This window comes from Dipodomys merriami, unplaced genomic scaffold (assembly GCF_024711535.1).
Source record: "Dipodomys merriami isolate MVZ:Mamm:240054 unplaced genomic scaffold, mDipMer1.0.p SCAF_33, whole genome shotgun sequence".
NCBI classification, from domain to species: domain Eukaryota; kingdom Metazoa; phylum Chordata; class Mammalia; order Rodentia; family Heteromyidae; genus Dipodomys; species Dipodomys merriami.
Genome location: NW_027204826.1, coordinates 3,798,801 through 3,811,008, shown reverse-complemented (window position 1 = coordinate 3,811,008; position 12,208 = coordinate 3,798,801). Strand labels below are relative to the sequence as shown.

Below are 12,208 nucleotides of genomic sequence, written 5' to 3'. Positions count from 1 at the left end.
TTCAAGCCCCATAACCACCACCAACAACACAAGTTATCCACACCCAAGTCAAATGCTGCCAAGTCTGGAACCCAGTCCTGTGGTCCCTTGAGTCCTCAGTTTCCCGACTGAGCCTTACTGATGCACCCCTTCCAGGAGAGAGCTGGGCTAGCCACCACAAATCACCACAGTTCTGGGGACTGTCAGGAGAGTCTAGCTCCCTTTAGTAGCTTGGCCCACCAGACATGCCAGCAACTCATGCCTGTCATCCCAGCTACTCAGGAGGCTGAGATCTGAGGATCATGGTTCAAAGCCAGCTTAGGCAGGAAAGTCCATGAGCCTCTTATCTCCAATGAACCAGCAAAACAAAGCCAGAAGTGGGGCTGTAACTCAAATGGTAGAGCACCAACCTTGAGTGAAAAAAAGCCAAGGGAGAGTGTGCGGCCTTGAGTTCAAGCACAAGCACAAAAAAGGAAAGAAGATTGGCCAGGAGGAGGGAGGCTGGGCAAGTGGGCATCTCTGGCCTCGGCTCCCAGAACTGGACTGACTCTTGTCCCTGCATCTGGGATCTCTACGAGCTTCTGGTGGGTTCCATGGGGTTGGATCCTGAGTGTTTATAAATTTTATTATGCCTGTGTTTGTTTAAATATATATAATATATATTTATATTTATAGCTCTAGATGCCCTCCATCCCCTCCCCTCCCCTAGTTCTTGCCCCTGGCTTTTTGCCTGGAGGCTGTGTAGGGCAGCATTGTCTGTGTGCCTTTGTCTGCCACGGTCTGTGTGCTACTGTTCCTCGTGACCCTTCGAGTCTGTTCCGAAGCCAATGAGGGGCCTGGACGGCGGCCGGTCAGTGGAGAGCGTCTGTTTTTGTGGGGGGCTGAGGAGGGCTTAAGGGGGGCCGTGTGGGGCTCTGCGTGAGACAGCTCAGGCGGCAGCACCCCCTCCTCCTCCTCCTGTACCCCGTCTTCCCCATCCCCTTCCTCATCATCGCAGCACAGGGCATGGTAGAGCACTTTGTCACTGAATCGCACCCTTTCCCGCGTGCCCGGGGTCCGCTGTGGCATGGGGCCTTTCCCAGGGCCAGCGTTGAAGGCCTCCTCACTCGAAGAGTCCGGGGTCTCCACGCGTGGCCCATTGGCAATGGGGGTGCTGCCGTTCATAAGACGATAGTCAGGCCCCGTGCCCGGCCGAGATGACTCGGGGCAGTCGGCCGAGTCCGGCGGCGGCGGCGTGGAGATGTCCAGGAAGGAGCAGAACTCCCAGCTGTCCGAGAGGATGTCGGCCGTCATGAAGTCGAAGGGGCCCCCCACGCCCGCCTTGTCGCTGCTGGACGTGCTGCTCACGGTGGCTGTGGTCCATTCATCCGGCTCCAGTTCGAAGTCGAAGTCTGAGGTCAGCTTGTCAATCTGGCTCACCACCTGGAGGGGAAAGGGCAGAGGGGGTAAGAGGGACTGGAGAGGAGTCTTGTATCACCTAGGTGTGGGGCCTTCTCCCCTGGCTGGAACCCAGCAAGATGGTGACTGGTTTATTCACTTCCTCTAGGAAGCTAAACAGAGCATAGCCTGGCCATTCTCAAAGCACAATTACCGCCTGATGGCAGTAGGTCGAGTCTGTCATCTTAGGCTGAGATCTGACGATCACAGTTCAAACACAGCCTGGGCAGGAAAATCTGAGTTTCTTATCTCCAATGAACCAGCAAAAAGCTGCAAGTGGGGCTCTGGCTCAAGTGGTAGAACACCAGCCCTGAGCAAAAAAAAAAAAAAAAAAAAAAAAAAAAAAAAAAACAACCCTCAGGGATAGCTCCCAGGCCCTGAGTTCAAGCTCCAGGACCAGAACTCCTATTCTCCCCCTTCCCCCCCAAAAAAAAGGTCCATTTCCCACTCCTTCATTCTTTAGGGGAAGGGCATGCTGCTGTTCAGGCTTGTATGCCAGCATTCACACACCCTTCTCTCCCAAACACAGCTGCTGATCTGGGGCTCAGCCTTGGGGATCAGAGCTCCATCTTCCTTTGAATGAGGTAAGGAGCCCCATAGAGGGGCTGGGACATTGCAGCTAGGCTGTTTGGGGAAACAGATTAGCAGCCAGCCACTCTCAGAAAGAGGGCCTGGGCCAGCCATCCCAAAGCCCCCTGGATCAGTTTCCCCCTTTCCTGTGGGTGTCCCCCATGGCTGCAAGCTATCTTCCCCTTCCTCCTTTCCTCCCCTTCCTCCTCTCTCCTTGCCTCTCCAGTCCACTGAGGAGCAGAGATTAATCCTGGCTTGTTGGAAAAAGAACAAAGCAAGCACTATTTGGGAAGCAATAAAGAATCCATCCATCCTGGGCCCAGAGTTGCTTGTTAAATGTACTCAGGGTGTAGCTGGCACAAGAGATGGCTGCTCCCTGCTCGGCCCTCTGCCTCTGTGCTGGCAGCCCTGCCTTCACAAACCCCCTGGCCTTAGCACATGAATCAGGGTGGGAAAGAGAGACAGACAGACAGACAGACAGAGACAGATCCAGCCAGAGTCCTAGGGAGAGGCCAAAACAGGAGAGAGGGGGAGGAGAGTCAGACAAAAACCAAAAACAACAAAGCAAAGTGGAAAGCCAGAGGCTGGTGGCTCATGCCTGTAATCTCAGCTACTCAAGAAGCTGAGCTCTGAGGATTGCAGATTAAAGCCAACCCAGGCAGGAAAGCCCTTGAGACTCTTATCTCCAATTAATGATCAAAAAGCCAGACATGGAGGTGTGGCTCAGGTGGTAAAACTTCAGCCTTGAGTGAAAGGTCAGTTCTTAAACCCTGAATTCAAGCCCCAGTGCTGGCATAAAAAGAAACAAGCAAACCCCTAAAGCACTGGTGTGCAAACCTGATAGGAAGGGCAGATTAGCTGAATGACAGAAGTAAGGACCAGAAGGGAAGCCTTGTGCCCACAGGACCCTGACTTCCTTGCAGGGGCCTTGGATCAATCTGCAAACGTACTGCCCTTCTGGGGTGTCTTGTTTCATAGGCCCAGTGCAGAAAGCAGGCCTGTGATAGGCCTGTACTACCTGCCTCTCGGCTTTGAATGCCTTGAAGTCTGTGATTTCTCTCTGAGATTTAATAATCATTTTCCCGACATGTAATTTGGGATTGTCTTGGAGTGCAGGGAAATAATTATATACACAGAAGGGAAGAGAGGGGGAGAAAAGTGAGCCATTAAAATTAGTCACAAAGCTGGGCGCTGGGGGCTCATGCCTGTCATCCTAGTATTCAGGAGGCTGAGAGCTGAGGGTTGCGTTTCGAGGCCAGCCTAGTAAAGTCCATGAGACTCTTATCTCCAATGAACCACCAAAAAGCCTGAAGTGGAGCTGTGTGGCTCAAGTGGTAGAGTGCCAGCCTTGAGTGATAAAAGCTCAGGAACAGCAGCTGGGCCCTGAGTTCGAGCCCCAGTACTGGTACATTAAAAAAAAAAATCAGTCGTGGGGCTTGAACTCTGGGCCTGGGCTCTGTCCCTCAGCTCTTTGGTTCAAGGCTAGCACTCTACTACTTTGAACCACAGCGCCACTTCTGGTTTTCTCCTGGCTCATTGGAGATAAGAGTTTCACGGACTTTCCTGCCCAGGCTGGCTTTGAGCCACCATCCTCAGATCTCAGCCTCCTGAGTAGCTAGGATGACAGGCATGAGCCACTGGCATCTGATGAGTCTGGAATCTTAAGGCCAAGACTGATCTTCTCTGAGGGGCCTTTGAATACTAGAGAAAGGGGCAGGGAGCAGGGCTGTGACAGAATGTGACCTCTATCCCAGGGTACCAACCTCTGTGCTGGTCTAGTCTGCCTGGACAGCTATGCCTACTGATTCTTCCCACGACAGCAACTTCCTGTAGCACCTGCTTCACCCAAAGAATTTTTGTTTTTTTTTGGTGCCAGTTCTGGGGCTTGAACTCAGGGCCTGAGCGCTGTCTCTGAGCTTTCATGCTCAAGGCTGGCACTCTACCACTTGAGACACAGCTCCATGAGTGTGTGTGTGTGTGTGTGTGTGTGTGTGTGTGTGTGTGATTGGAGATAAGAGTCTCACAAACTTTCCTGCCTGGGCTCACTTCGAACCATGCATGACCCTCAGATCTCAGCCTCCTGAGTGTCTGGGATTATAGGTGTGAGCCACCAGCCAGTGCCTGACAGAATTTTCTGAGCAGCAACTAAGATTGATCCTGGGTAGTTTTCCAGCGGCTCTCAGCCACCTAGCACCCCCTGTCTTACTCCAGCAAGCAGCCTGCACCTCCAGTCCCACCGGTAACCTCCTCTGCTCACCTCCTCTGCTCACCTCCTCCTCCTGCTCCCTTGTCTTCCCTCCTTATCTCTTCCCCTCTCCCCTGCTAGCCTGGATGTGCCTGGAGAGAGAATTCTGGGGTCCTGGACCCCTCCATATTGCATGGTTGCGGCCCTCTCGCCAGCCCTCGCTGATCAACCCCCACCCCCATCTCTAATGGACCCTAAAGCCTAACTGCCCGCCTTGCCCAGATCTAGTGGCCCTTCCCCCCTGCCCCTCCCCCCTCCTGCTCCCCCTGTCCCTCTCCCTCCCTCCCTCACAAGCTGCTCCCTCTTTCCCTCTCTCCTAGCTCCCCAGGCAGCCGATTGCATAACTGGGGATTCTGCATTATTTATGACCGCTGATTATTTTTTAATTCTGTGATTACGTTGTTTATTATCTTCCTGGGGGAGGGGGGAGGGGAGGGGAGGGGACAGGCGGCTGTGGAGCTGGGGAACAAGGAAAGGGAGCAGATCATGATTCACAATTCTCCTCTTGTAATTTGACCTCATTAGCCCGAGGAGCCTAGGTGAATCTGTCCGGTGGAAAGCGAAGCAAGAAGGGAAGAGAGGAGAGTGTGAACACACACACACACACACACACACACACATACACACACACACACACATCATGAAAAATCTGCACCATCGGTGTGGAGCCGCAGGTGATGGCGCTGACCCACTTTGGCACAGCCCTGGGTCCCCAGCCTCTCCTGCCCCAGTTGCGTCCTGGCTCCGCCACATTTCTTCATCTGTCCTTCGCCAGGCCTGTGGCCTTTCCTGCCATTTGCACATGTCACACTGGCCAATGGGACCCTAAGACTGGACAGCCAGGGAGACAGGCCACTGTGCACGGCCTACTGCCCAGGAAAATCAGACAGAGGCATGGCCCCTGCTACCTTCTTCCCCACCACTGTGCCCCTGACTTGTGTGTGTGTGTGTGTGTGTGTATGTGTGTGTGTGTGTGTGTGTGTGTGCCAGTACTGGGACCTTGAACTCAAAGCCTAGCTTTTACACTCAAGGCTGGTGCTCTACTGCTTGAACCACAGCTCCACTTCTGACTTTTTTGTTGGTTCACTGAAGATAGGAGTCTCACAAGACTGCAGATGGTGATCCTCAGATCTCAGCCTCCTGAGCAGCTGGGATTGCAGTGGGAGCCACCAGCTCCCGGCCAAGGACCCGAGGATGAGAAGAAGGGCATACATCTGCTCATGATGAGCTCGAACTCTGAGCTAAGGACTAAGGGCAGTAGGTTGGTGGATCCCAGAAGAAGCTGGGGGGGGGCTCACTCCCCCTCCCCCAGAAACACAGCCCCAAGGGGATTCCTGGGTTGGGGGGAGGGCCTGGGCTTCTCAGGGAGAGTAATTGAACATGCTGTCTGGGACCCATCACCTTAGTCTCTTTGACCTTCAACCTTTGCTCCTGTGCTTTCTCTCCTGCCCTGGCCTCCTGGCTGATCTTGAACTTGACCTACACCCTTCATCCCCAAGACCCCCAACAGCATCACAGCTCCCACAGCCTGCAGGGCTCAGAGATTTTACGCCTCTCTTCCTGTCAGCCTCCCTTTCAAAAGCCACCTTCGCAGAGAGACCCCATCCGCTCACTCTGTGTCCCTCCTTTCCCCAATCCTAGGGTAACCCTAGTAATCCCCAGCACCACAACACAAACAAAACAATACTGGGCACAGGGGGTCAGGCCTGTAATCCTAGCTATACAAGGAAGCTGAGATCTGAAGATAGAAGTTCAAAGCCAACCCAAACATGAAAGTCCATGAGACTCTTAACTCCAATTAACCACTAGAAAGTGGGCGGGGTGTGTGTGTGTGGGGGGAGATGTTGAAGGGGGAGGAGACTATCAGCATAGAGCCCTCCCTCCTGGCTACCTTGGGCAAGACCTGGGCAGACCTGCAGTAACTTTTTTTTTTCTGGGGATCTAGCTTCCACTCCCAAGCACTGTGCCTTCCCAAGAGTCAGTAAGGGACTAAACAGGTGCTCTCCAAGAGTGGGTGTAACCAGAGGACAGTACTTGCTTCCTCTCCATTTCAGACCCATCCAGACCTTTGATGGAATAAATGCCAGAGGAAAGTACCGGTGGGGCCCAGCCCGGCCAGCTCTATGCCCACTTCAAAGGGCATAGAGCCAGGATCGCAGGTTCTAAAACCAGGCCTGGTATGCCTCCCCTCCACAGCCCCATCCCAGAGAAAGCCACTTATGGCATCTCTACTCCCCTCCACCCCGCCTTGGGCTCCCCCATTTCACCTGCCTTCTCCTGACTCCCCTCTGATCATCACCCCTCTGTCTGCAACCCCCTGCCTGGGGCCTGAGGGGAACTCTGAGACTTGCCCCCTCTTCTCAGCTGGGTGCCATAGGCAGCTGACAGGCAGTGGCATACGGGGTAGACTCTGGTTACTATAGCAACCTGCCAGGCTTGGGTGGAGACACCCGGCCTAAGGGGGGTAAGGGGGAGGGAGGAGAGGGATTGGTTCAGGCACAGCTTCTGACCTGAAGCTGGGTTGAGGGGAGACAGAAAAGGGGATGAGTGTCAGAGGGGACATCGGAACACCCCTGGGAATGAATGCCAGCGTCCTGGCACCCACCTACAGAACCACTCTTTCAAAAATGGTGGGAGGCCTGGGAATGTGGCTTAGTGGTAATGTGCTTGCCTAGCAAGCATGAAGCCCTGGGTTCGATTCCTCGGTGCCACATACACAGAATGCTAACCTTGAGGGACAGTGCTCAGGTCCTGAGTTCAAGCCCCAGGACTGGCCAAAAAAAAGAAAGAAAGGAGAGAGACTGGCCAGGGGGGCACCAGTGGCTCATGCATGTTAGCCCAGCTACTCAGGAGGCTGAGATCTGAGAATCACAGCTTGAAGCCAGCTGGGACAGGAAAAGTCCACAAGACTCTTCTAATAACCCACTAGAGTAACCAGAAAATCTCCAGAAGTGGAGAAGGCACAGCTCAAGTAGTAGAGCGCTAACTTGGAGTGAAAAAGCTAAAGACCAGTGCCCAGGCCCTGAGCTCATGCCCCAATACTGACACACACACACACACACACACACACACACACACACACACACACACACGCACACACGCACACACACATGCACACACACATCAAAACAAGGCACAGAGACTACCCAGGAGCACCACCTGCTACAACCCAGAGTTGGCTCCAAGACCTTGAGTTCTAGGCTTCCTTCTGCCCCTGGTAGGCTGTATGACCTTGAACAAACCCCTAGCCCTTTCTGAGCCTCAGTTTCTCCAACAATATGAGGACAGGGCTGGGCTGGATTACCCAGGAGAGCCTTGGAGCATTAGAGGAGGCCTGGGTAACTTGTCAGGAGTGAGCTCTGTTTGTAGCAAGGCTGACTCTCGGCCTACATAGGCCTGCCAGGCCATGGGAACTCAGAGATTTGGGATAGAACCTCTGGAAAGTTCTATGGCCCCAATACCAGTACAGAACATTTGAACAAGATGGTGGAGGGGGTGGGGGATTACAGTGAATCTCTGAGGCTGCAGGAAGAGAGGTTTCGAGGAGCCTTTGACTTCTGAATTATCCTGCCCACCGATGTTCAGCCCAGACAGTGCACAGTTCAATCTATAGGCAAAAGCACCACCACCTCCTATCTACCATTTTTGTGTGTGTGTGTGCCAGGCCTGGGGATTGAACTCAGGGCCTGAGCTTTTGTGCTTAAGGATAGCTAACACTCTACCACTTGAGCTGCAAGCGCTACTTCTGGCTTTTGGTGTTGTGCTTGTTAGTTTATTGGAGATAAGAGTCTCACAGACTTTCCTGCTCAGACTGGCTTCCAATGGTGATTCTCAGATCTCAGCCTCCTGAGGAGCTAGGATTACAGGCCTGAGCACCAGTGCTTAGTCTTATCCTGGCCTTTCTGTCCTGCCGGCCTCCTCCTGAACATAGCTCTCTCCAAATAACCCCTGTTCCTTGGCTCTTGGGCCAGGCTGCAGTTGGCACCCACTGACACGCTAGACTTCTGCAGCCCCCTTACCACCCTGGTTGCCCTACACAGCTGGCTAGGGAAGGCTCAAGGCTGTAATTCTGGCTCAATCACTCTCCTTCTGCCATCTCCACAGGGGCCCTGGTTACAAGGAGTTGAAGTTTGCCTAAAGCCCACCTGGCTGGTGTGTAATGGTACCCAGCGGGCAAATTCAGGCCAGCGGCTCAGAACACTGGTCATGCATTTTGGGCTTGAACACAGCCCAGGGGGCAGGGTGGAGGACATAATACCTCATTACCCCAGTGATGTAGGGAACAGTAATTGAACCAGGCTCCACTTGGGGGTGGGGCGGGGGGCACACACGTATTCCTGCAGTTCTCAGTGGCTTCTCAGCCTTGTTAGAAGCATTCAGGCTCTCTGAGAGGGAGTCTCAGCCCCTTCTAGAAGATTCCTGTTCCTGCCAAGGCATACATAAAACCCTGATACCTATAGCCTATAGCAGGCTCCTTCCTTCCTTCCTTCCTTCCTTCCTTCCTTCCTTCCTTCCTTCCTTCCTTCCTTCCTTCCTGTGTGTACCAGTTTCAAATTTGAACTCAGGGCCTGAACACTGTCCATTAGCTTCCCCCCCTCCCCCCAACAAGGCTGATACGCTACCACTTGAGTCACAGCTCTACTTCTGGCTTTTTGCTGGTTAACTGGAGATAAATGCCTCACCAATTTTTCCTGCCAGGACTGGCTGGCAACAGTGAGCCTTAGATCTCAGCCTCTGGAGTAGCTGGGATTACAGGTGTGAGCCATAGGCACCTGGCCTTCACTTCTACCTCAACCTGGAGAGCACAACTGAACCCATTTTCCCAGACCAAGGGTTCAGAGTGTGTGATCTCTGGGGGGCAAATGCTTTGAGCTGGGTCTCTGAGCAGCGTGGACTGATTTACTAGATGGAGACTGCTGAGCTCAGTTACGATCTGCCCAGACAGCCTGAACGCTAAGCACCGAGCTGGACCCATGGCTGCCACCGATGCCTCTTGGTCTTGAACCTCAAAGTAGGTTTGAGCAAAGAGAATGAAGCGCAAAGAGATCCCCAGCAGCGTGACACGTGCGCCCACAGCCCCGCACTCCCCCAAACACACGTGTACAGAAGGATCTGGGGTGTGTGCGCTAGTCACCCCCTGGCTTACCTCCCTGAGCTCCTTGGCCACCTCCTTGAGTTCCCGCAGGATGTCTTCCAGCTGTCCAATCACCATCTTCATGCGCTGTCGGATCCGCTCTCGCTCACCACCACCGTTTGGGTCGTCGCTAGGCTGCCCGAGATCCGGGGTACCCCGACTGTTCATCCTTCACCACGTGGCCGCAGGCCTGCCCATACTTCCCCCAGCCGGGCACGCGATGCGTCTGCCTCCACGGAGCCCCTCTGGGCCGGGCAGAGCTCATCTTAACGGCCCCCCAGCTCACCCCTGGTCCTGGGCGGTTCTCACCCAGCCCCTGCCCCTCGGCCCCTCCCCACCTGCTCTGCAGAGCACTGGAGTACTCAGAGCAAGACCAGTGTCTGGCAGAGGTGGGAGGGGGGGTGGTCAAAGCCCGGCCACAGGAAGGCAGGGAGAGAGGCCTTGGGTCCCAGCAGAGGCCTCCAGGACTTGAAGCTGCCCGGTGGGTGTGCAGAGTCTCTGATCTCTTGCCTGGGCCTGGACTGGAGGCAGGTGGGGTGGTGACCGCAGGCAGGGAGGGCGGAGGACAGACGCCCTTGGTGTGGGGGTGGGGAAGGGGGGAAGGCAGCGCTTGGCAGGCCCCTCACAACTCCTGGGGAGCTGCAGAGGTCCTGGGGGGGGCTGCAGGAGACACCCAAAGACGGAAGGGTCCTGGGGTATGGGGGTGGCAGGGGGAGAGCGGTGTCTTCCAGAGGTGGGGTGGGGGTCTCCAGATGTGGGGGAAGGAGCTGGATGGGAGGATCGCAGACCCCTGCAGAGAGAGCAGAGCCTGGCCTCAGCCCTCTCCAGATGCCCGGCCTCCCTCCCTCCCTCCCTCCCTCCCTCCCTCCCTCCCCCTGCACCCTTCCTTCCCCGCTGGGGATTTATTATTATTATATTTTATTTCCTGGTGGGGAGAGGGAGGGAGGGAGGGAGGGAGAGGGGCTGGCAGCCGGGGGGGGTGTTCTAAAGTGTGTGGGGGGGCCCTTACTGAAGAGGCAGAAGCCCCCAGCCTCTTCTGGGGGTGGGCCAGGCCCCCCCCCGTTTCCCTCACCCCACCCCCACCCCTGGAGTCACGCCTGGGCCTCTCTGGTCCCGGGGGAGGGGGCTTCCAGGAGACCCCCACCCCCCACCCGGACCCCGCGCGCCCTGCTTCCCACCACCCCTCTCTCCCAAGCACCCCCCACCCCGCCTCCCCAATTCCCTCGGACTCACCGGCCGGGCCTCCAAGCAGCGCCCCCGGGGCCCAGCCCCGGGACGGGATCGGGGAGCCCCCAAGGCTCCCTAAGCGGGGCTCCGCTCTCCGGACCCCGCGGCCCCGGGCCTCGGAGTGGACCTCGGGGCGGCGACCGGCGACATGGGGGGGGGGTGGGGGGCGGGAGGGGGCGGGGCCTGGGCGCCCTGGGGCCGGGGGGCTGCGGGGGGGTCTCCCGCGACCCCTGCCCGGCTCTGGTGGAGGTGGGCGAGGGTCCGCGGGGCCACAGGTGACCCGGGCGCGGGGCGGCCGAGGCGGGGCCGGCCGCTCGGTCCCGGCGCGGGAGCCAAAGTCTCGGGGCGCCGGGGACCCCCCCCTCACCCCCGCCCCGGGCTGGGCGCCGGCCGGGACCCGCGGGGAGGCCGGGCTCTGCCCGCGGTGGCCCGGCCCGGCCCTGGGCGAGCCGGCACCGCTCCGCGGGACCCGGGCGCCGCGGGGATGCGCTCAGCGCGGCCCCGCCACCGGCCGCGGAGACCTCGATGCGCCCGGGCCGCGATCGCCGAGGCCCCGGGGGCGGCGGCGGGGATCGGAGCTCCCGGCCCGGCTAGGATCGGCGCGGAGGAGCCGGGAGAGGCGGCGCGGGGCCGGGCCGGGCCGGGGCGCGCGGGACGGGGGCGCACGGGGCTGGACGAAGCGGGACGGGCGCCCCGGGATGGGCGCACGGGGGGGCGGGGGATGGGAGCACCGGGATGGGAGCACCGAGAGGGGAAGCCACCGGGCTCGGGCGCCGCCTCCGCCGCCCCGCCTGCGCGCGCTCAGGCCCGGGCCTCGCGCGCTCCCCCCCGCCCCGCGCCCGATCGCTCCCGGGTCGGGGCTGGGCCTCCTCGGCCGCCGGCTCCGCGGGCCCGGGCCGGTCCCCGAGCGCCGTCCCCTCCCCACCCCCCCACCCCCCCCGCCCGCCGCTCCGGCCGCCCCGGCGGGCGCAGGCTGCTCCAGGCCCCGGGCTCGCCGGGCGCCGCGCCCCGCGCCGGCAGGGAAGGGCGGCCCGGCGCGCCGGGAGCGAGCTTTTAAAGCGACACGCGCCTCCCCGCGCCGGGGGCCGGGCCGGGCCGGGCCGGGCCGGGGTCTCGCCACCGCCGCACCCCCCACCCCGGGGAGGCCGGGGCGCAGGGGTGCAGAGCGTCCGCCGGCCGGGGCGCGGGGAGGGGGGTGCACCCGGGGCCTGGGGAACTCCAGACCCCCCCCCCCCGCTCCGGCTCCCCCACTGCGGGTCCCCCGGGAGTCCCCCTCCTCCCGCCCCCCTCAATCACGGATCATAAGTCAGGATATCGGAGAAAGCGGAAAACGGGAACTTTCCCAGGGGCCCCTGCCGCGTGCCAAGCTCCAGGGGTCCCAATACCCGGGACCCCCTGTGTGCTGGGCCCCCAGGGGCTTAGGGAGGGGACACAGAGTGGATGGAGTGGCAGAAGCAAAACCCGGGCCTGGCAGATTCTCCAAAAGACTGAATCTTTACTCAAGAGGCTGAGATCTGAGGAATGGCGGTTCGAGGCCAGGAAAGTCTTGTGTGAGAGTCTTTATCTCCAATTCATGAGCAAAAAAGCTAGGAATGGAGCTGTGGCTTGAGTGGTAG

The 12,208-nt window shown here is 58.3% G+C and overlaps 1 protein-coding gene across 1 annotated transcript; it reads right to left on the bottom strand.

The window, feature by feature from the left end:
* Window positions 1–597: 597 nt before the first annotated feature.
* Window positions 598–10,957, bottom strand: Insyn1 (inhibitory synaptic factor 1). Its single transcript, XM_070042920.1, has 3 exons — window positions 10,599–10,957; window positions 9,378–10,155; window positions 598–1,401 (listed from the first exon to the last, which is right to left on the bottom strand). Exons 2-3 carry the CDS (start codon window positions 9,531–9,533, stop codon window positions 685–687), a joined length of 873 nt encoding a protein of 290 aa, XP_069899021.1. The 5' UTR covers window positions 9,534–10,155; window positions 10,599–10,957; the 3' UTR covers window positions 598–684.
* Between the last annotated feature and the right edge of the window lie 1,251 nt (window positions 10,958–12,208).

Coding starts and splice junctions, on each gene's coding strand:
- Insyn1 (XM_070042920.1), bottom strand. CDS start 9,533: ATGAACAGTCGGGGTACCCCGGATCTCGGGCAGCCTAGCGACGACCCA. Junction 1,402..9,377: donor TGGCCAAGGAGCTCAGGGAG/GTAAGCCAGGGG, acceptor TTTCCCCTCCAG/GTGGTGAGCCAGATTGACAA.